Source organism: Crassostrea angulata, chromosome 3, assembly GCF_025612915.1.
Source record: "Crassostrea angulata isolate pt1a10 chromosome 3, ASM2561291v2, whole genome shotgun sequence".
Lineage (NCBI taxonomy): Eukaryota > Metazoa > Mollusca > Bivalvia > Ostreida > Ostreidae > Magallana > Magallana angulata.
In genome coordinates this window covers 10,108,158-10,135,000 of record NC_069113.1, presented here as the reverse complement: position 1 = coordinate 10,135,000, position 26,843 = coordinate 10,108,158, and the positions used below count along the sequence as shown (strand labels likewise).

Genomic DNA, 26,843 nt, shown 5'->3' with positions numbered 1-26,843 from the left:
AAAAAATTAAGAAGAATTGGTTCAATGTTTTCAAGGAATCATATTTTGTCTCACACTAATGGGTAGTCTTCAAAATGAAATAACAGACTGTTAAATCAAAATCAAGACAATTTGACATGTAAACCCTTTCACGTGTGATATTTTGTTACAGCTGCGAGCACAGGGTGTTGTTTTCACACCCCCTCCACGATTTTCGTGGAAGGTAATGAGTTTGTTGTGTGTTGCATTACATGTTATTGTTATGGTGAAGGTTACATTTAATTGTATCTATATTAAATGTCAAGTTTCATCTTATTTTTAAAGTGTTATCATTTCTATGCTCTAATTGTTTTGTTTTTTTGGTCTTAACCATTGTATTCATGTTGTTTGAAAGGTTATGGAGACTATATTATTCATGAAAACATATTTTTTTATAATATGGTATGTCAAAAGAAAAACAGTTATGTGTGAAAATAATTTTCATATTGGTTGATATTTGGATGTTTTTACAGATGCGGAGTGTGGAATTCAGGGAGAAAACTTCAGGTGACTCGCATCGTAATACAATGGAAAGCCTCTCCCAGGACAAAAATGGTAGGAGAGCATTACTGAATTAACAAATACATGAAGTTTCTTTACTCTCTCCCCTAGTAGTACACAAAAGACATGGCTTTATTCATATTACGGTTGTCAATATGATATTCCTACCACTAATTTATGACATGTAGGACTTCTGTTTTTAAGTCAATAAGTTCAAGTATTTGGACTGTACTATTGTGTTGGTTTGACTTTCTCTACTATACAAGTTTTAGACTTTCTATTTAGTGACCCAGAAGGTCAAGTTCAGTGATTAAAAACTAATGAAGCATAAGGGTTATTCATGATACTTACCAAGTTCATGTTGAATATGACCATATTGTTTAATTGATGTGTATTGAATGGAACCACCCAAAAGAGTTGTGTTTACCAAACAAATATTTTGGAAATCGTGCAGATTTGGAACAGAAATGTCGCAAGTTGTCTACAGAAATTGAAGTGGTCCGTGCAGAGAGAGAAAGTATTATAGCTCAGAAGGTTACTTTTGAAAACAAAGTTCGACAACTGGAGTGTGACATTGAAGAGAAAGTGAATAAGTTCGAGAGCATCATTCGCGAGGTATGAATCCATTACGATAAACCATGTCTTCTTATGTTAAATGAAAGCTGACATCTAAATATGAATTTGAATGGTTCAATTCGTTAGTTAGTAAAAAACATATACCATGAATTATTTTTAACTCATATTTTAACTTTTTAGTTTGGAGAAGCCAAAAAATTGTTACAACAATATGAAGTAAAAACACAGAAATTAACCAAGGAAAATGAATTCAAAAACAAAGAGCTGGAAACTGTCAGGTACATGGTTATTTTATTTTCTTGATTATGTTTTGTTTTTGTTAACTTGGTCCAGTGTTAGAGCATAGATTTCACTTCTACCTGTTAGCACAATAATGATGTTCAGTAACGTTAACACAGAAGGAAACACAAAGGTCTAAAATTGAATCATTTTCCCAGCATTCAATGTGCTTGCTACGATATACTTTTCAAAATCTTACAAAATATACTAAGGAATCAAAAAGTGACTTTACACACCAAACTGCACATAAAAAAGAAGTTTCATTTTCTGTAATTTACATTTGCAATGCCCTCACTAAAAGATGCCTATAATGACTCTAAACACACAAAAATTTTAAGTTTTACTTATTTTTAAGTACGTTTTGTTTGGTGTGTTGTAGGAAGGAGTTATCCGAGCTGTGGAACAGCCACAATCAGCTGACGGACCACTCGAGTCAACAGGCCGACCTTATACGTCAGCTACAGAGTCTACAGCACGACACACAGAAAAGTAGGTGTATAGAGAACTGTCAGAATAAGCTCAGTGGTTAAAAGAGAAAGTAGAATGTCAGAATAAAATGAACAGAAAGTATGTGAAGGTGAGTTGAATACAAAAGTAGGGAAGGTTTAAATAAGTTAAAAAAGCAAGATAAAAATGATTACCATTAGAATGAATTGAACACAAAAGTTTTTTAAAAATGAATAGGAACTGAGAGAAGGTGAGTAAATATGTAAATAAAAAGAAAGTAGGTAAATATGAACTTATAAGAAAAAGTTTGCACAATGTGTATGACATACTGTCCATCATTGACTCACTGACAGACCAGTATTACATGGCCCTGAGCTTTGTGTACATATGTTTTGACTGAGATGTTGACTGTTTTTGTCTTACACAGTGTTGAAGAACCAGGAAGATGCCTACTGCATGGAGACCAACTCATTACAAGATGTGAGTACGGCAGGAAGGGAGCCTGTCTTTGTATTTTTTAGATATAAAATATGATAAAATCAAGAACCACCCTTTGTCTGTGTATAGTTTTGATATGAATTGTTCATGTATCTGTCTAATTGTTTGTTAATAAAGGCCTAACTGTATCAAGATCCATGATCAGGAAAACATTTTCCTTGCTTCCCCTCCAGTTGCATTTATTGTAAAGAGTATTCTGTCTGATTTCAGATGTACAAAGACTTGACCAACAGATATGAGTCTGCTAAGAAGGCACAGTCAGAGATGAGACAAGATGTTCACAATCTCAGAAAGGTACATACATGTAGTTATAAGTTACAACATGATTTTCTTTCTGGGTGTAACTGAAAAACATTCTGCCACTACCAAAACTGGCTAACACTGTTCTTCCAGTATATATATTTTTAATTCCCTCTTATATTTTGATAAATACTGGTACCAGGGGTTCTTTTCTTTTGAAAAAGGGGCGTTTTGTTCAAATTATGGATATTTTGATTGTAATTTAAAGTTCATCATTATGTCTCATAGTTCTTCCTATCATGACATCCTTTCAGGCCACAAAGTTTATGCTATGAACTTTCTAAAATTTCATGGATATTATTTACTAGTGCTGCCAAATTATTTTGGTTGCTATTATTACATACAAGGTAGTGTGTACATATTAGTGATTATCTGACAGTTTAAATGTCCCTTGAGACTGGATAAAACTGACAACCATTTTCAAATGTAAGAAAAATCTTTTTATTAAATAACATTGATTTATCATTAATTTCCTTAATAACTGCATTCAATAAAGATACTTAAGTTCTTTTCACACTAAGTGTATGTGTGTCTGCAAAAATGTATCTCATAAAGAAAAAAAAATTTTCCCTGAAAAAAATTGATTACTGCTGTGGTGAATTTGAGTAGGTGGAACTATTAGATTTTCTAATTGGAAATAAATTGAACATTATGGGAAAAGTCTGTTATGTGACAATTTTATTACAACAAATACCCCTAAGAGTTGAGTTGGTAAAGTGACACTTTATCATGGAACAAAATCCGGCTTCATGGGCTTTGCCTGTCATTGTAATGCGATGTGGGACTTAGATTAAGGTTTAGAACCAACCCAAGCAATATTGTCTGCCATGCTCTATGACAGTGAGAAATATATTCAATTTATTGGGGGAAATCTTTTAATTAAAAAATTAAATAGAGGAGACCAGAAATTTGGTAAAAGATGATAAAACAGATTGCATTGTGAATTCTGATAAATTTTTTAGTCACAGTCTGCATGAAGTCCAATAGAAGTATCTTAAATTAAAAAGTAACGATTCTATATTGCTGGAATAGTGCATTGGTAATTTTTGTCCCTTGGCAAATTATTCGATATGCAATAGGTATACAATCAAATTCTGGTCTTCATGGCTGGCATCACTGCTAACTACATCAGACAAGGGACAAACGACATTATATGGACTTGTCCTATCTTCTTTGCCACCAAGGGGACAGTTTAGAGGCTTCATCTCCAAATCCAAGCAGCTTCTAAACAAATAGTCATCAATCATCAACCATGATCAGGGTCTCCGAGGAGGACAGCAGCTTATTATATAAACCATCGTCAAACATTTATACAAAAATGACAATCAAGCCCAATTCCCTGTCCTCTAAAGACCTCAAACTAGATTGTGTGTTTTCCTCTCACGGTACAAGAAAACAATCAATAATCAAGAAGTACTTGGATCTGATTTTGATTTTCACAATAGAGGAAATTGTCCCTGACACTTATATTCTATATTTGCTAAAGACATTTCAAAGACGGTCGTTTATTTGTCCCATTTGGTTAAAGTGAGAGAGTTCAATGTCAAATTTATCCACTGAATGGAGCTTCATAAATATTTGATTGGTAAACATGCAGAAATTACCATCATGTCTTGTATGCTATCAAAATTGGACATGCTCTGTCAAGTGTCCCACTGGAGCCACTAGGTGGAGTAAGGACGCCACCAGGATGAGGGCCGACTAATTCCTCCGTCATTTACTGGAAAGTCAGACGGAGAGACATTGCAGTGCTTTCTGTTGTCAACCGTCAAGAGAGCCATTTTATGAAGTCTCCCTCCATTGCTTCACTCCTAGACACATCACATGGTCTTCTTCACTTGCCAGAAATGTCCAGCTCACATTTTTTCAAGTGATGCATTAATAAATTTTATTTTTTTATTTGCTTGATGTTTTCAAGATAGACATTTTTTTTTGGTACACAGAGTAAGCTTTCTAGACAGTTTCTTTCTGTGATCAATACTTACCTTCAAGGAAAAATAGATTATCTGAAGATAAAAATCTCAAAACAGTCTAATTTCTAAAGAATCTGGATGAATTAATCTTTTAAAGATGTATGTAATGGCAAAAACTACAGAAAGAAGTAAACCATTATTGGGTTGTATATGTATGTTTTGTTGTAGTCTTCTCTGAGACTCAGTAATTTCCTACTTTAACCATTAAATCAAACTTCTTGACAGAGAGCACTAATATGATCACAAATTTGAAAAAAAAGTGATGAAAATTAGGGCCAAACCATTTGTGCCTAGAGGAACAGACTTCATATTATATTCATAATTCTCACACTGAAATGAGCTATTTTAAGTTGGAATTGTACTGACAGATAGCGATGCTCCATTTGAATCTGTCCTGCAGTATAACATAGGCCTTGTCATATTATTCAAATTTTCGTCACGTCAGATCACAGCACCGGAGTCCCATTTTCGCCATGTGAAGCCCTAGGCCCTGGTTACATTATCAACAATTTCTGTTTCCTGCAAGTGAGGGTGAAACCTCAAGCTTATTAATTTGGGACTTCTGTCGATTCTCTCACCTCCGGAGTACGACGCTCATGACACTGCGGCAGAAAAGTCATATCATAATTTTTGGAGAGGTGCTTGAAGAATGTAATAGCTTAATAGCTGTTATTAGAATGTAATTGGTTTTCAGCTTTGCGTAGATTGAACAATCATATTACCTCAAGGGGATCATTTCCAGAATTGAATTGTAAAGCTTAACATTGACAGAAAATCCGGCTCCTTGGAGAGTTTGGGTGTCATCTGTGAAATGGTAACAATTACAATTCCCCGCCTTTTTCATCATTAAACTAGGGTTGTATTAGATTACTGTGTTTTTCAAACACTGGCGGATGGCAGTAGTGACATTGGGTTGTTTTAACGTACTCCATGAACAAAATGTTCCTTTAATTGCACATTGTTTTGGTTTGGATATTGAAAAAAAATTGTCACAAATCTGAGATTGACAGAAAGTTACTACTGGTACTTCAAATTGAAGGGGAAATGATCTATGAAATATTTTTCTCGAGTTAAAATTTTGCAGTCTTTTGTTTCATATGAAATTGATATTTTAAAGTAAAAATTCTGAATATTACATTCAAAAATATTTAAAAAAGAATGTTGATATAATAATGTAACTAAAACTTTTATCTTTCAGGAGTTACTAGAGAAGGATTCCATCATAGCCTCACTTCAGGGAAAGGTGGATGGTTACCAACGGCGACAGAGGAGTCGAAGCCCTGGGACCTCAGGAAGTTTCATTGATGACAGGGTAAGTCAGGTTATTTCTTACATGACAAAGGTTTATTCAGACTGCTTATGTCTGTAATATATGTGCACTGTTCTCGTCATTATAATTTGTCGTAATTGAGGGCGTTAAAGGGACTACATGCAGTATTATGCATTTCTCACCTCTAAATTAAAGTTCTAAAGAGAACTTTTAAAATGAGGTTGAAGATAATGAGGTTGAAGATAGTTCAAATTATTATGAAAATAAGTAAAAATTGGTTAAAATGCAGATATATGACCATATCAAATGTAGATATTCTATGCTATTCCTTCCTTTGTCTCTATCTGATTTCTAGTTTTTTTCTTTATAGCCCTCTGCAGATCTGGAGATCAAGATAAGAGGAATGCAGAGGGAGATAAATCTTCTGAAGGACGAAATAGAAGACAAAGATCGTCTAATAGAGAGACTGGAACAGGAAAATGATAAACTCAACATTGAGTTTGATGTATCTGGACTCAACAGGCGAGAGAGGACCCACTCAACTCCTGCCAGAGAGGTCCGCAGTGTGGCTTTGAGTCCCATCAAGTCGTCCAGCAGAGGGGAACAGTCCAGGTCACGGTCACTGTCCCCGGTAAGGAGGGTGAAGGATGGCCCTCCCCCCAGACAGGGGGACCTCAGGCATAGACTGCTGCAGACAGAGAGGAAGCTGGACGACACCAAGAACATGCTCAGACTCAAGGTAATGGTTGCTCAAATATCGACTGATGGTAATATTGAGGTGTGGAGTCCCTAACAGTCAAGCATCAGCTAATGATTATAGTCTGGCGTGGAGGCCCAAAACAGTATGTTCTCGCAATTTGATACAGTACAGTGGGATCGCGGAATTAAGTACCGGCATAATATAAGGAATTTACAGTAAGGTTAATTCCTTAGAAAATACAGGTAAAGTTTGAACTTGGTTCCAGTCCGATGATTTGTGACTCTTAAAAAAAAGAAAATTAGTAATTTTCAGGGATTAATAACTTATTCTGCAATCAAACAAATGTTATACATGTACTACTTTTGAAATTTTGGTAACCTGCTGGGGGATATGTGGCGTTATGACACATCTTGTTTTTCATGAATACCAGTACTGTGTTTTCATTCGTTGGTTTCAATTTGATGGATATACCGGTAGTAGTTTTAAGGATTTGCAAATTTGTGGCCAATGATTCTATCAATACAATATATTATTAGCACTATACTAAACATTTGATATCAAATCAACAACAGCATCCATAAGAATTAGTACAGGTGTTTAAGGAAGCATCAAATCTGTCTTAAACTTTGACATAATATATTTTTGGCCATTAACTAACATTTAGTTAAGAAAATCAATTAATTTAGCTTTAAAATTTGATAATTTTCCTACATCTCTATACAGAGCCTTTTCTTCTTAAGGAGATAAAATTACTCTTAAAATGGCTACAACCATTGAGCCCTCTGAACAAATACTGATGAAACCCCAGTATTTTAAAGAATCTGTTCATTTAAATATCAAGTTGAGGTACAGCATCTGAAAAAAAGAATATTTGATTGTCAAATACAAATGGAATTTTCTTGAATTAATTCCATTTATCAAAAAATAATCTTTTACTATGACTTATGTTGTAGAATCGTGAATTAGAAGAGTTAAAGAAAGCTCACTCTAAACGCCTAGATCGTCTGAAAAGTACCCAGACTGACTACAAGATTCTCAAAGACCAGCTGAAGCTATACGAGGATGAAAACAGGTCTGGAACTTAAACATGCGTAGGATATAAGTAGCTAAACAAATTTTATGATCTAGCTAGTACTTTTTATTAGTAAATTATTTGACAGTAGTTCTTTGTTGGAACTAATGTGTTGGAGATATAGCTAATTACATGAATGTGATGGATCACTAATTTACATTTTGCTCCCACGTACAAGTTTTCAACTGAACATTTTATATTGACATTATTTAGCAACAAATTGGAGAGAGGCAGAAAAAAGAAAAGGACAGATTCACGAGAACTAAGACAAGAAAACAGTGACAAAGTTTGGAATGAGCTTGCAGTTTTCAAAACAGAAAATCGCAATTTGGTGGTTGAAAAGTAAGACTTTCCATCAAATTACAGTATTACATGTATATACATGTAGATAATGTAAATCAACTTTTATTCGCATGCAACAAATTTTTTCAGTGTGTGCACGAGCCTTTTTGTCATGAATATTTCTAGCAACAAACCAATCCTTGAGTATTAGAAAGGCTTGATTGCGAAAAAAGTTTCCCTGAACCAGTTTTTGTCCAGTTCTTTGCAAAAATAAAGTCATCGCAAATAAAAGTTGGTTTTCTGTATACATGTATCAGTTATCAATCTCTCTTTAAAGAGATTTGATTGTGTTGCATTTGCTATCTGAAAAATATTGTGGTGTTTATGTTTAATTCAACCAAGTGGTTCATGTGAGATATTCTGAGATATTGATTTGTTTATTTGAGATAATTTATGATTTGTATTCACAGGATGTCTCTGGAAGAAGAAATTGACATGTTAAGAGTTCAGGCTAGCCAAGACGCAGCAACGCTTCATGAGATAAAAGTGGCTCTTGAACAGGAGAGAGAAAGTACGAAACCTTGCAATAATTGCTACCATGTAGAGATTCTCATACGATAAATTCTCTTACGTTGGTTTTGTTTAAAATGATATTGAAATGATGTATACTTTTTTTTATTTTTGAAACAACTGATATTATACGTTTTGTTCAATATGTCATTTACTATTTAAAATGAAACAGATACATATTTATAACCATCCACAAGGAAATACTTTGTCCTATTTTTTCCTTTGTCAGCAATTGAACGAAAACAGATATTTCTGCATTTAGAATTAAAAATTGTGCAGTACTCTTGCAAATTATCTCTACAATTCAAATATTTGCATGTATGTTAATGCAATGAAAAACAGGTTGTTTTCCATAGCCATCTTTTTACGAATATTGCAGTGAACAATATTGATGTGTGAACTTACAACCAATTGTTTTGATTCACTGTGTATGTATAGGTCGGCAGTATGACAAGAAGAAGTCTGAGTATCAGAACCAGGAGAAATCGGACCTACAGTCAGAGTTAACACTGACCAAATCAGAGGTGAGTCAATGCTCACCCTCAACACGTACCAACATGTACCAACACGTGCCAACACTTCCAAAATGTATCAGTATGTACCAACACATACCAATATGTACCAACATGTACCAGCATGTAAAAATATGTACCAATAAATACCAACACATACTAATATTTACAACACATACCAATATGTACCAACACATTCCAACATGTACCAACACATACCAATATGTATCAATACATACCAGCACATACCAACATATCCCAATATGTATAAATATGTACCAGCACATACTTATGCATATCAATATGTACCAACACATACCAGTAAATACCAATACATACTGATATGTACCAAGTATGTTGTTCTTTGCTGGAAACCAATCGGTAACTGAGGCAAAAATTTAAACCTTAAAACTTGAGGTTTGCAGTTTGAAAGGTTCTAATGACAAAAATTAAAAGAATTCTTCAGAATAAAAAATTCCCCTTCCCCCTCCAAAAATTTTTTTTTTATTTTTCATAATTTAATATCCTTTTATCTTTTGGAAATGCTTAAATGCACTATATTTGATAATTTTGTCTATAATCTAGGTTCAGTCAAAATCAATTCGACTGGATAAATTGGAGAGAGACTTCCGAGAGCTTCAATCTGAAAAAGAGGCTTTGTTAGAAGAAAGAAGGTTAGTCTTCCATTTTTGACAATAAAATGGTCGGAAATTCTTCAGTTTCATTGAAACTTTCACAAAATGACTATCATAATTTATCTTTAGGTTGTGTAAAATATTCTTAATAAGGAAAACTTACAACATGTAAAAAAATGAAAAACTGACATTCTCCCTGAAGCATATCTTACCCTAATAATTAAGCTGTATATTTTTTATGGTACATATAAAAAATACAGATCTTTACATATTTCTTAGAAAATACCTCAAGTTTAAATCTGAAAAGTTTCGCTAGTATCTGGTACGAATAATATATTATTTATTGACCAGACATGTTAAATACAACAATTCAAAAATGTATGGACTGTACAATTTAAGCCTTTAGTTTTCTGATTTGTTTTTATAAAATTTGTAGAAATCTTAGATCAGAAATAACTGAATTAAAGCAAGGAAATTCAAAACATCGAATGGAAACAGCGAATTTGAAACGTGATATTAACAGGTCAGTCACTCAGTACATGCTACATTAGAACTGTGTTCAAAGAAACTTAACTCTGTACGATATTTCTCTATCTTTGCTTTATGCACTGTAGGTTGGAGAGAGAACTGGAGGAGGAAAGGCTGACCAAACAGTTCCAGGCTGCCAAGGACAAACTGAGCAGCAAACAGACAAAGCCGAGTGGGATTACACGGCGGGCGGAAACCAAGAACAAAAGTAGAGCGGCCCACAGGGTAATGCTCCCATCAGGGTCTATTGATAATCACAGTTTGTTTTTTGATATATTTATTATTAAATATGCTCTAATGTACATGAAAAATTTCATTTATTGCTAGAGGTTATAAAAGGTTTATCAATAAGATATTAACCAAGTTTGAATACAAAATGCCAATTTTCTCAGATACTTAATCAAAAGTTTTATTTGTCATGGTTTTGAAAGGCTTATCAAAGAAATATATTGACAAACTTTGAATACAAAATGGCACTCTTATCAGCTACTGAATACCCAGCTAGAAGTCTTTTAATGTAAAGATTCTTAATTAGGTCGATATAGCGGGAGAAGAGGTAAAGTATTTTTAGGTGAAGGTCAGAGGACATAGGTGAAGGTCATATTGTGTTTTATAATGTACCATATTTATTTTACATATACAATCATTTAAGTAGGTCTATCTGAATTTACCTAACATGTATAACGTAGGAACCTGTATTAGGCTTATCACTGTACATGTGTGTGGGGGATAAGCCACAGTTTTTAGGTTACAGTTAGACCTACTACATGTACTATAACATTACATTATATGTGTGTGTTAGAGTGTGGTCCCATATTAACAATGAAAAATGAAAAGAAGTAGAATGATGTACTTCCCAAGCTTATTGCTAATCCTCTCCAGACTCGTGTAATATACAATGTATGTGTACATGTAGCCATTTTGTATTTTGTTTATACATTTTAACAGGATATGAGCTGTGGGAATTTTTTTATTCAAATGATGCTGTTTACATTTTTGATCAATTGGTGTTTATTTGAATGCTTATATACTCTAAAAACTCACTGCTAGTAAACTCCATGTGCTTGTTTATCAATAGTACCAGAAGGCACTGAACAAAAGCATAGAGAAGATGAGGTCTGTCTTCAACAACTTTGAGGAGGAAGGCTGGGAAGAAATCCCAGAATCCGAGGAAATGTAGGTCACTCCAAATTAACAGGGCACTCTAGTCAGAGACCTGTTAATATCAGCCATTTAAGTTCATGAGCATATTTAAGAAATTATTTATGCATACCTGTTTTGAGAAATCGTTAAAGAGTCGGTGTGGGCTAATTGCAGAGATGAAGAGACAGAGAGCGACTCCCTGGGCCAAGCCATTGTGGATTTGTCCCACAGTCACACCCCACTCCACAGTGATGAGAGCATGGACCACCGACATACAGTATGTCACTCTTACGAACTTCACCAATACCAATAAAATCAAAAGAACTTCAGTGCATGTACAAGTAAAATCTCTTTATCTGTAATGCAGTTGTTCTCTTAAAAAAATTTATGATTAATCATGATTTTTATATGTGTTTGTAGATTAAACGCAACCTGAGGCCACTGAGTTTTAAGATGGCATCTCTAAGAAACAGGCGAGTTGGAATCAGAAATGTACATAGTCGAAATCGCGGTAACCCCCGAGCACACTCAATGAAAGTGGCTGAGAGCAACAAAAGAGGTAAGCAACTACTGTGGAATCAATTAAATTTACATGTAGTGCTCAATTTTCATGGATTGTGGATTTTTGCTTATTGATGGGGATGTTATTCCGTGGATGCGTCAGTTTTTAGTAAGAAAGATAATTCTTTCAAATTTGTTTTTATCGAGGATGTAAATTTGTTGGGGAGGGCAACCAAAGAATACCACGAAAATTGAGCTAACATAAATTCTTTTATTCAATGATATATGTTTTCCCTACTTTTAGTGACACACAGGGAATTTGGCACTTCTCCAATAAAACCAGCTGTCCAGGAATTCTCTCCATCTCCACGGATTCAGGAACAACGAGCCTATGAACAGAGGGTTCAAGCCAGCAACCATCTCGCCCGCCAAGCAAAGCAGCTCAAGCAACGAGTGGGCTACCTCACCCAACAAGTAAGGACAACAACTCTGTTTATACTTTGAATATATTTCAGATGTTGTACTGTGGTTTTATCAATATTTGTTGAATACCAATTTTCGTGGATTTGGTTTATAAGTTGATCCGCGAAATTAAATGTTCATCGAAGTGCAATTTCTATTAACATTTTGTATTGACAGGATCATTGGCCACAAATTTACGTATCTTTGAAACTGTGATTTTCACTTTATCCACGAAAATTGAATATTAATGAAACCACAGTATGTGAGGCACAAATTGGAAACAATTCATACAGTTTTGCACAATTTTCTCTTCAGATAAAATAAATACTACTGTCTATCTATTGTTGCATGCAATAGTACTTTGCACGTGGTTCTTTGTTTACTTCAATATTTGGCTGTAGTAGGTACCATCTTATTAAACATATCTTTATGTACTCAGTACTAATGTAAACATTACATGTAGGTTAGGGCAAAAAAAATTATTGTTTGTTTGGAATTGCCTCCTGCCTTGTTGAAAAAACTCCCCCTGATGAAATTTTATTAGCAAAAAATAAAGAACATTCTTTTTGTATGGAGATTTTAATTTTTACCAAATTTTAATTAGTTAAAATTGAAGTGTAAAAAATTTAAAAAAAAATTGCTCCCTCCCTCCTGGCTCTAGAAATCTTCAGACCGCAATTCCAAACAAACATGTTTTTAAGGATGGCCTTAGCCTTCCTTTTTAATCAGTAACTTTGTTGTTAGGTGGGCTCCCTCACCTTTACAGTAAGTATTGTGTGGAGAAAGCTTTCTTCAAGAGTAAACCAAAGCAGAGTGGAATCCAAACAGTTGTATTACTAAATGCAGATTGTATAACTAGTCAATTATCTTATGTTCTTGTGGTTAACTTCCAACCCCTTAACCAAGTGGTGATGGAGTAGCAAATGTTAAGAAATGTATTTCCACCTCTTGACCCTCTTCATTTACTATAACCTTCTAGGTATTTGGACAAGTGTATCTGTATAGAAACAAATCAAAGACAAGTAAATTACCTTGTGTAGAGATTTGTGAACTTTTTCTGATAGGTTGCAATGATAAACATTTTTAAGTCAACAGGTTGTTAAGTTTTTGGTAGTCTGAGCATCTGAATTTTTAGATGATACTGCATGTAATATAAAGTATAGATCATATGAATAGTTAGTAAATACACGGAAATATTTTCATTTGTATTTAAGAGTTTGCATGTGTCTTTATGATGCCTTTGGTTCTTGTATTTTTGCATTTCATAAAAAATTTAAAATTAGGCAATCCGCAAATGTAGTAAGTGGTTATCATTCAATTGTGTGGTTCTAGATCACTACCCTGAGGGAGTCCCGGGGGACAGCAGTGAAGGCTTTGGAGCAGCAGAAGGAGGTGAACCAACAGCAGCAGGCTGACCTCAGTCTGGCCAATCAGAGGCTCAGGATGGCCAAACAAAACATCCAGGTCAGTCCTCACTGCCCACAGGCAGCTACAGAACGGTCTGTTCCCTTATTGAAGTACATTTATCATGTAGCTGTTATAAAGATGAATTAATATCTATATTCAAAAAGGAATAAATTCACAACAGGGAATCAAAAATCTTAAAGAAAAAAAACCTGAAAATAAATGTTGCACTCTGAAATGATCTTAAATATTACAGTATACATGTATAATTTTTTGATTTTCTTCCACAGAAACTGACCACTGACATGGACAAAGTGTTGCAAGAGAAAGCTTCCCTGGAGGCTCAGTTAGTGGAGGAAAACCGTCACACCACCGCCACAGACAAACACACAGAACAGGACTGGAAAATCCTGGAGTCTCGACTGAAGGTAGGATGTCACTGAACAGTCGGGTATATTGAACAAGTATAACAGGCTTGTTAATTTTTATATTAAATCATTTAAAATACTAAAACGTATATATTTTAAATGTCTAGGCCTCCTCCAATGAGCTATGCCGACAATCCAATCAAGCAAGACAGCTAAAGCAGGAGAATGAGCAACAGCATGAACAGATTAGAAGCCTACAGGAGAGGTACCTCTCTTTTTCATCTACCAGAAGTCCACCTTCTTCTGTACCCAACCAGAGGTTTGCTCCCTGCTTTTCTTCAACTTTTGACTAATTGATTGATATTTCTTTGCAGATTAAGTCGACTGGAAAGAGACAATAATCAGAAAAGGACCTTGCTCGAGGACCAGAGAGTCAAGCTAAAGCTGGCGCAGACAAACGCAAAGTCAGAACAAAATGCAAATGTGAGTCAACTGCCTGTTAAGGACCGAGTTAATTTGAATCTTTCCTTGAGAAAAATTTGAAAATAATTACGTAAGTTGCAATATAGAAGTGCTTTGATATTTAACTAATAATGTTTCTTCACAGGAGGAGATGGAGACCAGAATTAAATTGGTCCAAGATACAAGTGATAGACTCAAAATACAGGTAAAAACATAGTCAAATTTGTTCCAGTAACTATTGCTTAGCAGATAAATTTATGAAAATGCATGTAGCTAGCTTGCTTAAAGTGAAATTAATGAAAATCATTCTAGGTTTAAAATAATGCTTTGTATGTTAAATCATTAGGTGGAATCATACAAGAAGAGGTTGTCAGCTGTAACTAGGGAGAAGAGAGATTATGAAGAGAGATTCTTGAAAGTTAACGCAGAGCTGGAGAAAAAGGTTCTTTACTTAATTATGGAACTCCAAAAAATTTTAACAGTTGTATCCTTGGGGTTTTTTTTTTAGCAGAGATGATCCTTATGTTAAATTGTTGAAAATTTTAATTGTTTATTATGGTAAATCTTTAACTATCAAATATTAATAGTTGGTATATGGAATGTCTATTGTTTCAGAACAAGCATTTCATTGAAAGTCAGACCAGGAGAATGGAGTTAGAGTCTGCGGTGGGGGAGTTGGAGAAAACGGCTCAACAACAGCTGCGAGGGCTTGCCTCGCAGAGTGAGACCGCTATAGAGGCAGCCCAGAAAAAACTCAGCGAGGCATACTATGTCATACAGCAGTATCAACTGTTTGTCAAGGTATGTCATCTATGTCCAAGTTTGGGTCCATGTCTCTTTCTGAATCGGGGAAGTGTAACATGGCTGGTTCTGGTGTATATATACATGTATATCAATGACACTTATTGAGGTTCTGAACATCCACTTTATGGAGACATGGTTTCAACAGATAAAAGATAAATAAATATTAAAAAAAGTTGTCTGTTGAAATCTTATAGTTCTAGCAAGAAATACTGTTGGTAGTTTGTTGTAATGCTAAACTTTCTTGTGTAGATTTTTTTGTAGCGAAGCGTTCTTGGTTGTGATATGTTTTATACCCTGTAATTCATGGTATTTAAAGGAATATGTATATTGAAAACTCAGTACTGATGAAGAAATATAGAAAGTCTTTGCATTTTTATGCCCTACCCCAATATAGAAAAAAAGATAGTAATATTAAATTACTTGCAGTAAAAATATGTTAGAATCATATAAAAGGATTTCTTTTCTTTTTTTTGAGCAGAGTTTGGGCCAAGAGTTGATCAAGCGATTGAACCAATCAAGATTTCATTTGAAAGAGACATTAAGTCACCGAGAGAAAGAGAGCAAGCAGAGTCAGGCCAATGCCTCCCTGCAGCGAGCCCAGGCCATGGCCAAAGACATCCTGAATTTGAGCCAATCAGATCTGGAGGATATCATGAGTGCTGACGGGGATCCAGAGAGAATGGTATACACTGTAGTACAAGTCAACATTATCTGTATTGAGTGTTTCATTGATTTAAATGATTCATTGATCTAAGTTTTTGAACTGCTTGTTTAACACTTGTGTTATCTGATTAAGGAGGATGACATCAGCACAGATAAGAAGAGGGATAGACGCTGGTCAAAGAAATGTGAAAAACTTCTCAACTCTAAGGTGATTAATCTTCTTTATATAGAAATTGGCGCATTATAAAAGTTAAATTTGGTTATCTTTTTTGTCTTACATTATTTTTTATTTTTGTAAATAAAATATTATGTCTGGGTTTTTTTTTTTTATTTACAGGAGGACTTTGTGAATCCATTAGTAGACTTGTTTGTTCAGAAGATGGAGGAAATGTGTGAGTTATCATCTAAACTTCAAGCAGCATGATACTTCCTGTACATCACCATGACAACAATAAACTGGTGGCCTGTCATACTGATTCTGTAATAGAATGTCCGGGATAGGGTTTTGTTCTCTGTGATATTTACTGTGTTTACAAATTGTCCATGTTGAAACCAGAGTGATAGATGCAGGGATTGGGAACTAGATGTTACATGTACCTCAATAACAAAATGTGACTGTTCACTGTAGTGTATGTACAATAGCTGGGATTATGAGGATCCTGTAGAATATAGTGCTGGAAACATTGCAACCACTTGGCTAAGTTGCCGATGGATGGGGAACCTTGTGTTCTCTGTCTGATTGTCATGTACTTCTCTAAAATGTGATGTTGGGGACAAAGGTGTTTGTTAAAAGTCAAGGCATTTTTCAATTTATCTGTTTATTTATACACACATTGTAAGGCATTTAAAACCTCTTCCGTCCATTTAAATCGTCTATGTGTAATTCTTTGCTCTGTCTGATTATAGACAGACTTCTGCCTAAAACTGGCTGAGCATTGAAATATTGTAAAATTAACTATATATTTGTACATTAATTTAGTTTTTATAACTTATTTATTCGCAATAAATTGTGAAATAAACTTGCATGAGTGTTGTGATTTCTGAAAATAATCAATTTTTGTCATTGTCCAGTCCGTTTGATTATCCAAGATTTATTTTGTCACTGTTGTTTGAAATTAGGTTCATGCCATTTAGAAAAAAATCTTATTTCTAGAAACTAGGGTAAAAAAGTGGAAGGGGTTCACAACTTACATAATCATCTTCAATCATATTAATGTAATTCAGAATAAGTATAAAAACATTCATTTCTAACGATCCCAATAATATTTGTCAATTCAAAGTATTGAAAGTACTTAAAACTCTAGTAAAATGATAAGTCATTAGCTTATATCATATACTAAGACAACAGAATCATTCAAACTCGATACATATTTTTAAACTTTGGTATTAGAGCTATTAATAACATATTTGTCACCTATCATCCTGTGATTAAGAATTAAAATGGACTGGATTAAGAAGATATAGTCATACATCATTTACGAACATTTTGTCGAGTTCGTATATTGCTGTAGTAAACAAACCTAACTAAATATGCATTGTATGCAACTTCTGATCATAATACACATAACTCGTTCAGACCGATTTACCCATCAATTTGAACTATATGATGCAGTGACGTAACATCTGGGGGGGGGGGGCTGCCACTTTCTGTCACAGCAAAGATTTTTTGTTAAATTTACAAATAAAGATGTGAATTATGATGGAGTCCCCCCCCCTTTTTGGGAGTATGTAAAAAAAATGAAATAAAATAACGAAATGAACACACAAAATGAAGTTATAGATAAACTAGACTACGCTAGTATAATATACAATTGTTTATTAACAGCCCAGTATAAGATACGTGCATTATATACACTTCAATTATTCCATTCTTGAGGTCCTTGTCATATAGTCTAGATGTGCAGGGTGGTCAGCAGATGACACTGTCACTTTTCTTACAAAGATTCAATAACACTGCTGTAACAATAAAAGACTATGGTTTGATATCTGTATAAAATTATAAGTATCTTATTTCTATCGTTAACCACCTTGATGTTAGTCAATATATTAGATCAAAACAAAATAAAAGTACATTTTTACTAGAATCAGAAGGAATAGAAGGGAAACCTGTCAACAGTTTATTCAAATCAAATATAGAAATATTACCTAGATTTTCAATAATCCAATCATTATTCTTTTTAAAAAATACATACCACCGCCTAATACATGTATGTCTTTTCCATTCCATTGACAGATTGTAGAATAGCAGTGGATCGCCCTTCCATTCCAGGCGGGGATGGTCTAAGAACCCTACTCAATGCTTCATAAAGGCGTCTAAAGAGATGATAATTTTAGAGATAACAAAGACGTATTACTGTATACTTGAAAATATTCGCCTTCTTTAATTTTCGCCCTTTTTGCCCTCGTTGTCAGTGGGCGAATTTCATATTGGGCGAATTCCAATGTCTTAAATGTAAATCATTTCCCTGTTACACGACTTTCTTCGGGCGAATTCAAGACGGAGCGAATTTTGCAAGTGCAGAAGGGGCGAAAATAACCCTGTTTACAGTATCAGATTAGATTTTTTAATACTATAGTATCTCAAGCAACAATACACTTATTAAAATAGTCGTTGATTTATCTTACTGTAAAGATCCCTCTGTGTTTGTCTCTTTAATTTTACTTTCTATGGTTTCCAGAACTTTATTGGCTAAAGTAGACAACCTCATCTGTAAATTAAATTTGATAATAAATTAAATTGACATCAAAATGTTTGTGTGAATACGTACTTACACAATATTAATTTAATTTTCAATTCAAAGCTTTAGATGTTGTTTGAATGCAATTTTACCAAAAATAATTGGTTTTCTGGATGTTTTTCCTTAACCGTTAAGAATGACTCCAAACCCATAAACGCTGAATACCAAGGTAGAAAATCAAACTCCTTTTCCAAGTAATTAATCATTTCAATGGCAATGGACGCGTTCATAATTTGGGTACTGGAAACCAAACATCATAAACTACTGAGCATATGATTAATAAATATTTATATTTAGCATTAATTACATGAAATGAAAAAAAAATAGATACTAGTATTTACATAGCGTTTACTTGTATGAACCTTTATTTAAATTAACTGGTCAAACCTTGTAAAAGTAATGACGTCATTCAGCAAGTGTGCTCTATCTCCTGGCGAAAATATCTGAACAAAAAAGGTGTTGATTGTGGTTGAATTTGTGATGGTGGTGAAAAATATTAATAAATATTATTATAATATGTTTTACGGTGCGACCGTTGGGGCGAGCGCAGCAGGTGATCAAAAATGAATTATGATAAATCAATTAAAATAAAAGTAGTGACGTAAAGTACACGTAAATGAAGAATGCAAAATAAAATAAATATACCAATTTTCCAGTAAATTTTTATTATTCATAATTCATAAGATTTTTTATTTATTTATATACCAATCTGATTAAAATCAGATCTTAATAACGCTCCGAAATTCTGATAGTCGCTGAACAAAGTGTAGCGACATCAGAATTTGTCGGAGCGGATCAAAAATCTGATTTTGATCAGATTGTTTTTATACTGGTCGCACGCCAGTATAGAAATATCTCGGAAAAAATGTTGTTGAATAATAAAGATTTTAACATAATGTTTTAACATAATATTTCCTCTTTTCTTGCAGCAGACATTTTTCTTAAACAAATAAAAATTGACTTATCACAGAATGCCCCCTCCCCCGTTTAAAAAGAAATCAAATTTACGTATAAAAAAATTTGTTGATCACATAAGGAAAATGGATCCCCCGGTAGCATGTAATACCGTATTTATATTTCAGCACATTTACAATTACAATAACTACTTAGAGTTGTTTCCCCTTATTGTGACGTCAAAGTTCACGTCGGTCAAGTGTAGTCTGTCTCTTTGAAAACACACTAGAAAAAACTACGCGAAAAATATTGATTGTTTACTTAAAAAGCATGATGTTCTGGAAATTACACAATTTATCTGTTTCTCAAAAGTTTTACTTTGATTCTCGCGAGATGGTATCCAGTCTAGTGAGATCGGCCGACATTGAGGAATTGCATTGTGGGTCGAAATTTACTGACTCCGAAAAATTCTAGGTGCGTTCAGAGTTCACCAGATTGTTACCACTGGCAAGTTCGGTCACCAATGTCTACAATTGGTTACCAGTGGAAGCAATTTGTTACCAATGTTGACCATTGGTGTACTTTCAATTTCAAATGAGGTCACCAAATCTACAGGCAGCCTAGAGCTTGGGCAAGTTTGGTAGGTGACGCCATTATGCTAATTCAACATGGCGCGATATAAGATGCCTATAAATACTGATGTAAATAAAGACTTTAGAATAAGATATATGCATATCTTATTGAATGAATATTTTGAAGACAATCTAAGACAACCGAGGGCTTCTAAAACCCGTTTCTATACCCAGAAACATTTTAGTTTTATAGAAAGTATGTGATAGAGAGCCGGCATTTTGATATTCGAGCTTGGACTTTCGGTAAGACGTTACTATTTCTTGCATCAAATCAAGTTAAAAGGATGTTGATATCGAGTGAAATATGCACAGATTGAGTAGAAATTGCTTTAGAGATTTCAAAGATCCATGGCCAACAAAGAAATTATTAATAGACCTATGTCACACTGTTTGGGACAACTACCCAAAGTCCAAGCTTCTGTTAAAATTAATTCTATTTATATATATATTTGCTGGCGTTAAATATTTATTATCAATTTTGCAATTAATCTTTACTTTCTTTGTATTAATGATGGATTGCTAGTCATTTTGTAGACTTCTTTATATAATTGGGAATTTAACAAAATTGTCATCAAAGTTGTGTATTATGATGACTTTTTAAGCATAATAAATCACTCAGTGAAGATGTTTTAAAGGGAAACGGTCACACTTCACAGAGAAAAGGTATTTTGTTTTGTTTTCAACTGTTTTATGTGTTCAGATGGTTACAATTGGTAACCAAGTGTGACCAAAGGCTATCATTTGTTTGAATTTGACAAAAAATCGTTCATGGTACTACCTATACAAATTGCTACAAATGGCAGCACTTGGTGATCATTGGCTACCATAGTTCACCGATGGCAACCAAATGCTGCCAGTGGTAAATCTCATTTTCATCAACGGTACAAGTCTGAACGCACCTAGAAGATCAAAGGATCTGTCGGATCAATGTGCAAGAAATCCATTGTGACGTCACTCGAAAGGACGATGTGTTATTTACAATGCATGTACATAGTCTTTTATCTTGTTCTCGTGGGAGTGTGAAACGGGAAACCATAATTACAGGGAACTACTGGGACGATTAAAACAAGGCATTACTGGTCCGATTTACTGACGCCAAAAAAATCCGTTGAATGAATGTGAAAATAGTCCGAATTTTCTATTCACACACGCCTTGCCGGTAGAGCTCGCTTCGCGCCGGCGCTGTGCGCCGGCGAGCTGCGCTCGCTATTATATATTAATTAATAAATACAGTTATTGTTAGAAGCTGGTGATAGTGGCTTTATATTGATTTGGATAGTTTTTAAAGAATAACATGTAATTGTATCGATATGCTTCGATTACCTCATGGTCATTGTTAAGCTGTGCTGCAATTGCTTTCCATGATTCGGGGTCATAGTTTACGCGGAAATATCCCTCATTTCCATAATTGCCTTTGATAAGTTTGGCATCATCGCTTATCATATAGCTATCTAAAATGATCAGATTGTAAATCAAATACATCGTATTTGATATGGAAGAAATACATCAATTATAGTGCTTTTTTTTGGCAAAATAGGATACATGTGTAAATGTGTTTTATTTCAAGTACACATATCTTAGATAAATATAAATTGAAAATATCTAATTTTTTCCTGCTTTCCTTCATAAATTAATTCATAAATAATCTGATTATTCAAGATCTCAGGCCCCTGGATTATGAAGTTGTTTTACACACAAAACAGAATTTGAATTGTATACTGTTTAAAAGTTTCATTATAGCTCACAAATAAAATGGGATTCGCAATTTTAGACTATCCCCACACCATGATGCTTATCAGAATTTGAGGCATTCAATTTACCTGTTTTCTCCCGTAACATTACCATTTTTCGTGAAAAGTTCCCACTTTTATCTAAAGTGCCATACCAGAAAGGAATCGTCCATCTGAATAAAATCATTCGTTTGCAAAAGTACAACAAACTGCCATAGATATTTAAAAATCTCATTATGTAAAAAAGTTGCTGCTTTACTTTGTAGAAGATTTGCTTGCTGGGGTGTTTGCAAAGATAAATGGATCCTGGGTTATACTGATTTCAGAACCTCTCCTGTTAACAGTGACAACGGGATAAGCCTTTTCCACCATCCACGTCTCCATGGCAGATTTTACATCCAAGCGATCCTTTGAAGACTGTCCAAAGAAGCATAAAAACATAATACACATTTATGAAGTGGTTTTATTTCTGTTTGGCAATACAGTTTTCTACAATTTTTATTCAGATCTTTATTCAACTTTACTTACATCTGACAAAGCTTGCCATAAGTCTTCGTTGACAACATTACCATATTTGTTTTCCTTTAAGTATTTTTTTATTCCAGTCATAAAATCATCTTCACCCAGCCAGCTCCTAATCATACGTACGATAGAAGCTCCCTATAACATCAATACAGAAATAACCATTACTTATGTCATTCTGAAGTCCAAACAATACCGAATCGTTGTTTCACGAGTCTCAACATTATAGTTAACGTTTCCTACTTTATTATACGAAACGCAGCCAAATTCGCTATCAGGAACATCAACTGGTTGGTCTAAGACAGGTGTTTTTGTTAAATCTTCGCACTTCATACCATGAGTTCTATCCACAAACTCGTTTTCCTACAAAAACAACAAATAAAAAATGTTTACCGAAGTTTCTGTTTCTATCTTAATCGTTAATAAAGTGAATTTTTTTGTACTGTTGGTATCCCTTTACAAGAAATGAATTATTTTTACAGTTTAGAGGAAAAGCATATTTCGTTACTAATGATAAAGTCAATTTTATTGTCATATTATTACTGAACATCTGATAAACATTTGATTTCATGGATTTATTTGACAATAAAATTTTTGTAAATTTGTGTTTAAAAACAACAGTTAATGAAAGTATTACAAATGTCCAGTTTTTATTAAAGGCTTGGAGTCCTAAATATTGCATGAAAGTAGTGAGTCCCTCGTTCAGCCATATATCATCCCACCATTCCATCGTTACCATGTTACCAAACCACTGAAATAAGCCCAAAAATAAAATTGTAATATTAATTAGATCAAACCAACTTTCATTCTTTATTTGTCGATTTATATTCCTTCAGAACAACCGCCGATTTTATGTTCATCCAGGCTTTTTCATTGTTTTCCTCTTTTAATTTAAAAAATAATTCATTCAGTATAAAAATATATATTTTTCCTTTTACTACATACCCCTATTTAACTTGTATATAACAAGTGGACCAAGCAAGACATCATTAAAAGCAGTTGGACATAGCTTTATTTCCTAGTTATATATAATTGAGAGAATATAGACAACGATTGATTCTTTGCTTTTTTCCTCCCCCTTTTTTAAAACTATTTTATTATAATGAGGTCACACTTTAAATTTATGTAATAAAAACACAACTATTTTAGCGCTCAGCCTCACCAAGCAGCTCTTTAAAAAACACACACGTTTTATCACACGAATCTTGGCTGGACCAATTTTAAAAAACAGCCCTTTTCCTTTACTCTTTCATACAGTTGTGGTTACTGAGTACCTTTTGAGACGGAAATTTGAAACGATATGCAGTACAGGAATACACCAAAAGTACTCGTTCGAGCTCCTTTGATTTTATTTTTGTACAATTGACTGTATGTAATACCTGGTGTGCAATCTCGTGTGCAATGACTAAAGCCGAAGTCAATTTCGTTGACTCTCCAGATTTGTTTGAATGACTTAACAAAGCACGTTTAAAAGTAATAAGTCCCCAATTTTCCATTGCAGCGGCCTCAAGATAGGGAACGGCGAGCATATCTGTTAGCAACGGAACAAGTATTATTTTATTAGACATTTCAATTCATTGTTAGAAAAAGTATTAACTTATCTTGATGTAAAATAATTTCAATAAATCGTTACGTCAATTCTATAAAAAAAAAAAAAAAAGAGTAAGGAAGATATCCGCATTCTTAATTCACTGTTACGTGTATTTTGTTGTATAAAAATACATATTTCCAAGACTCTAAAACAAAAAGAATACCAAGTTTATGCAGTGGGTATTGAACTCCAAATAGAGTGTCAAAGTAATCCAGAATAGCCACACCGGCATCCAATCAGTAATCCACATCCCCTATATCATTTCTTGGGGCATACACTGTCACCTATTTATGAATGAAAAAAAAGTTTCCTTATTGTTGATACTTTTAATCTCCTTATTTCAAAGTCTAGATTGTCCCTATTGTTAAATTACATTAACAAATCCAAATTTATAGAATATCTAGAATTTATTTTCTATTAAATCAACTCTTAAATGATTTGCATAGAAATATTGAACGCAACGTAAATATGCCACAGCGGATTTTTACGCACAATATTACTTACATTTACTCCAGATTTTGTTTTCTTAGACTTTCCTTCATATTCATTCACTGAAAATGCAACTGTATAAGTGCTCATTTTAACGCTTTGTTGAAACATGTCCAGCACAAGATTATTTTTCATTGGTACGGTATGTTCCCGGGGCATGTTGAAGAGGGAGATGTGTTTTTTCTCCCTGACAATGGACATCGAAAACTTGGCCTTCAGAGCAGGCTCGTCAAAGCAAGGAAACGCCCTCCGAGCTTCTATTGCTTCAAATTGTGTAGAAGCAAAATATCTGAAAAACAAAATGATGATAAAAAAAATGATCAGAACTGACCTATAAATTCTTTTCTTTTTTTTTTAACAAATTTTAATCTCACCTTTTTTCGTTATTGTTTTCTAAGTACTCTGATAGATAAAACCCCTTTCCGGCCATGACTTCCAGTATACCATGGAAGACAATAGTGATTAAAATTTCTGTATCTTTGGGAATGCTTTCATCTAACATAAGGAACAGTTGGTCGGTGTCGTTTTTCATCCGTATATGCGCTTCGTATACATCATTGGAAGGCAATGTCGTCACCCTTGCCTTAGAAATGTTCAAATTTTTGGAATGCAATACAACAAATTTTGTAGATTTGAGAACTTCACATTTGATATCCACTTTGCCCGAGAACTTCTTTTCCGTAAGGTTAGGGTGGAGAAAGATGCCGTATTCGAGAGGATTGACTGATTGTGGAAGACGAACCTTATTCCAAGGAAATTCTCCCGACTCTTCATTGTTTACGGAGGCCAAATGCGAGGAGCGTTTCGAAAGCTTTGCATAATAACCAATGCTATGCCCAGACTCAAAGTAGATGCACAGAAGAGTAAGAAAAATAGAGGTTTTCATGACTTCTTTTCGGCAAATCTGAAAACAAAACTGCACCCACCACAACAGGCATGTGACTTTTATACACCCTTCTATCTAACTGCTGCAGTCAATAAGTTTTATAACAATAATTTATTTATAAAATATCTCTCCAAATTCCGCGAAAATGTACTTATTTTGGAGTCGTTATGAAAAATAGGCCTACTTTTTGATGACACAGACTTGTTATATTGAAGGTTATTTATACACATCAATTTCCGAAATGTCCTCTAGCAATAAAAGTTTTACAGTTCAAGAACCTTAAAAAACAGATTGTTATTAGATTCTAATTAGTAACAGATGTAGACGATTACGAAAAAAAATGTTTTCAAAAAAATGCTTTCAAAATGTTTTGTTTAATTTGTATGCATATGAAACTTAATGTAAAGCAATACATGTACTTCAAAGTTGGGAAATACTGTTTCCATATGACAAATCAAATATCGCTTCGTGTGGAAGGTCGTAGTTTGGATTTCTGGTCAGGACAAACATTGTAGCAACTGTTCATCAGTCGGTCGTTCAACAGAAAATATCAGGAACAGCTGAATTATACATAGTATGATTACTTTCAATTATATTAAGCTTTTCAAGCAAAATTCAGCGGACCAAGATGTCGTAGAGTTGAGGGTATTAGTAGCTGGTGTCCAATGATATTTATATAATATATAGATCACAACTGAAACATCTTGTCATCAGATTTGCACTGAATAGTTAGTTTTTAGTCTTTAGTCATACCTTGACAAGGTTTTCATAATTATGTTCAAAACTTTGCTCCCCACGACTTATTTATGTTATACTTTAGTTGCGTTTTTACAATTAATCAGCACGTCCCGATTTGTCGGTGAAGGTTACAAATCTATCCCGCGGTCAAGGCAAATGATGATGTTCCTGTACAGTGATACACTAATTTAATCATTAAAACCGCTTGTTCGTGACATAACAGAATGTCGAGTGTTTGATTGCCGTTTGCGGAAGACCTTTTTTCCTAATGACATGTTGTAAATTTTGAATTTACCGGGGTGGCAGTAAATACAAAATTTACAACATGACACTAAAAACAGAACTAAAGCAAGTGTTCCTTCTCCAAGCGTCCCGGTAGTTTCTTAAAAAAAAGAAGATATTTTAAAATATGAACCGCTCCTTAACGCCGAGTTCCGAACAAGAACCATGATTATAGAGTTCTTAGCCGTGATCTCCGGACGGCTCAACTCGAACGGAAAAAATAACGCCTGTAAAGTCAGGATGAAAATGGTCATTTTATGCTATATTAATCTCCTTTAGAAGAAGAGTTCTGTATAAGGATTTTATTAATCATTTATTTTGGAGCCATAATAATTCATTGACCAGTCAGCCTCCTTCAAATGAGAGAACAATC

General features: G+C 34.1%; 1 protein-coding gene and 1 pseudogene across 6 annotated transcripts in view; one reads left to right on the top strand and one right to left on the bottom strand.

The window, feature by feature from the left end:
- LOC128178902 (centlein-like) overlaps positions 1-16,991 on the top strand; it is a 26,993-nt gene extending 10,002 nt beyond the window's left edge. Inside the window, exons 7-38 of one of the 6 annotated variants that reach the window (XM_052846305.1) lie at positions 152-202; positions 492-573; positions 974-1,134; positions 1,276-1,373; positions 1,754-1,863; positions 2,249-2,301; positions 2,530-2,613; positions 5,791-5,904; positions 6,233-6,601; positions 7,516-7,634; positions 7,848-7,976; positions 8,387-8,487; positions 8,925-9,010; positions 9,584-9,672; positions 10,070-10,156; positions 10,248-10,386; positions 10,697-10,717; positions 11,240-11,337; positions 11,479-11,581; positions 11,725-11,863; positions 12,110-12,279; positions 13,012-13,032; positions 13,600-13,731; positions 13,962-14,099; positions 14,207-14,304; positions 14,414-14,522; positions 14,647-14,706; positions 14,848-14,943; positions 15,117-15,302; positions 15,784-15,987; positions 16,102-16,176; positions 16,306-16,991. In XM_052846305.1, coding sequence (XP_052702265.1) covers positions 152-202; positions 492-573; positions 974-1,134; positions 1,276-1,373; positions 1,754-1,863; positions 2,249-2,301; positions 2,530-2,613; positions 5,791-5,904; positions 6,233-6,601; positions 7,516-7,634; positions 7,848-7,976; positions 8,387-8,487; positions 8,925-9,010; positions 9,584-9,672; positions 10,070-10,156; positions 10,248-10,386; positions 10,697-10,717; positions 11,240-11,337; positions 11,479-11,581; positions 11,725-11,863; positions 12,110-12,279; positions 13,012-13,032; positions 13,600-13,731; positions 13,962-14,099; positions 14,207-14,304; positions 14,414-14,522; positions 14,647-14,706; positions 14,848-14,943; positions 15,117-15,302; positions 15,784-15,987; positions 16,102-16,176; positions 16,306-16,392 — 3,609 coding nt within the window. In that variant the 3' untranslated portion in view covers positions 16,393-16,991. The remainder of the gene's footprint in view (positions 1-151; positions 203-491; positions 574-973; positions 1,135-1,275; positions 1,374-1,753; positions 1,864-2,248; positions 2,302-2,529; positions 2,614-5,790; positions 5,905-6,232; positions 6,602-7,515; positions 7,635-7,847; positions 7,977-8,386; positions 8,488-8,924; positions 9,011-9,583; positions 9,673-10,069; positions 10,157-10,247; positions 10,387-10,696; positions 10,718-11,239; positions 11,338-11,478; positions 11,582-11,724; positions 11,864-12,109; positions 12,280-13,011; positions 13,033-13,599; positions 13,732-13,961; positions 14,100-14,206; positions 14,305-14,413; positions 14,523-14,646; positions 14,707-14,847; positions 14,944-15,116; positions 15,303-15,783; positions 15,988-16,101; positions 16,177-16,305) is intronic. The other 5 variants (XM_052846309.1, XM_052846307.1, XM_052846306.1 and 2 more) reach the window with 5 other exon arrangements.
- A 714-nt stretch (positions 16,992-17,705) lies between these two features.
- On the bottom strand, positions 17,706-25,475 carry LOC128177529 (leucyl-cystinyl aminopeptidase-like; annotated as a pseudogene).
- Positions 25,476-26,843: the final 1,368 nt, after the last annotated feature.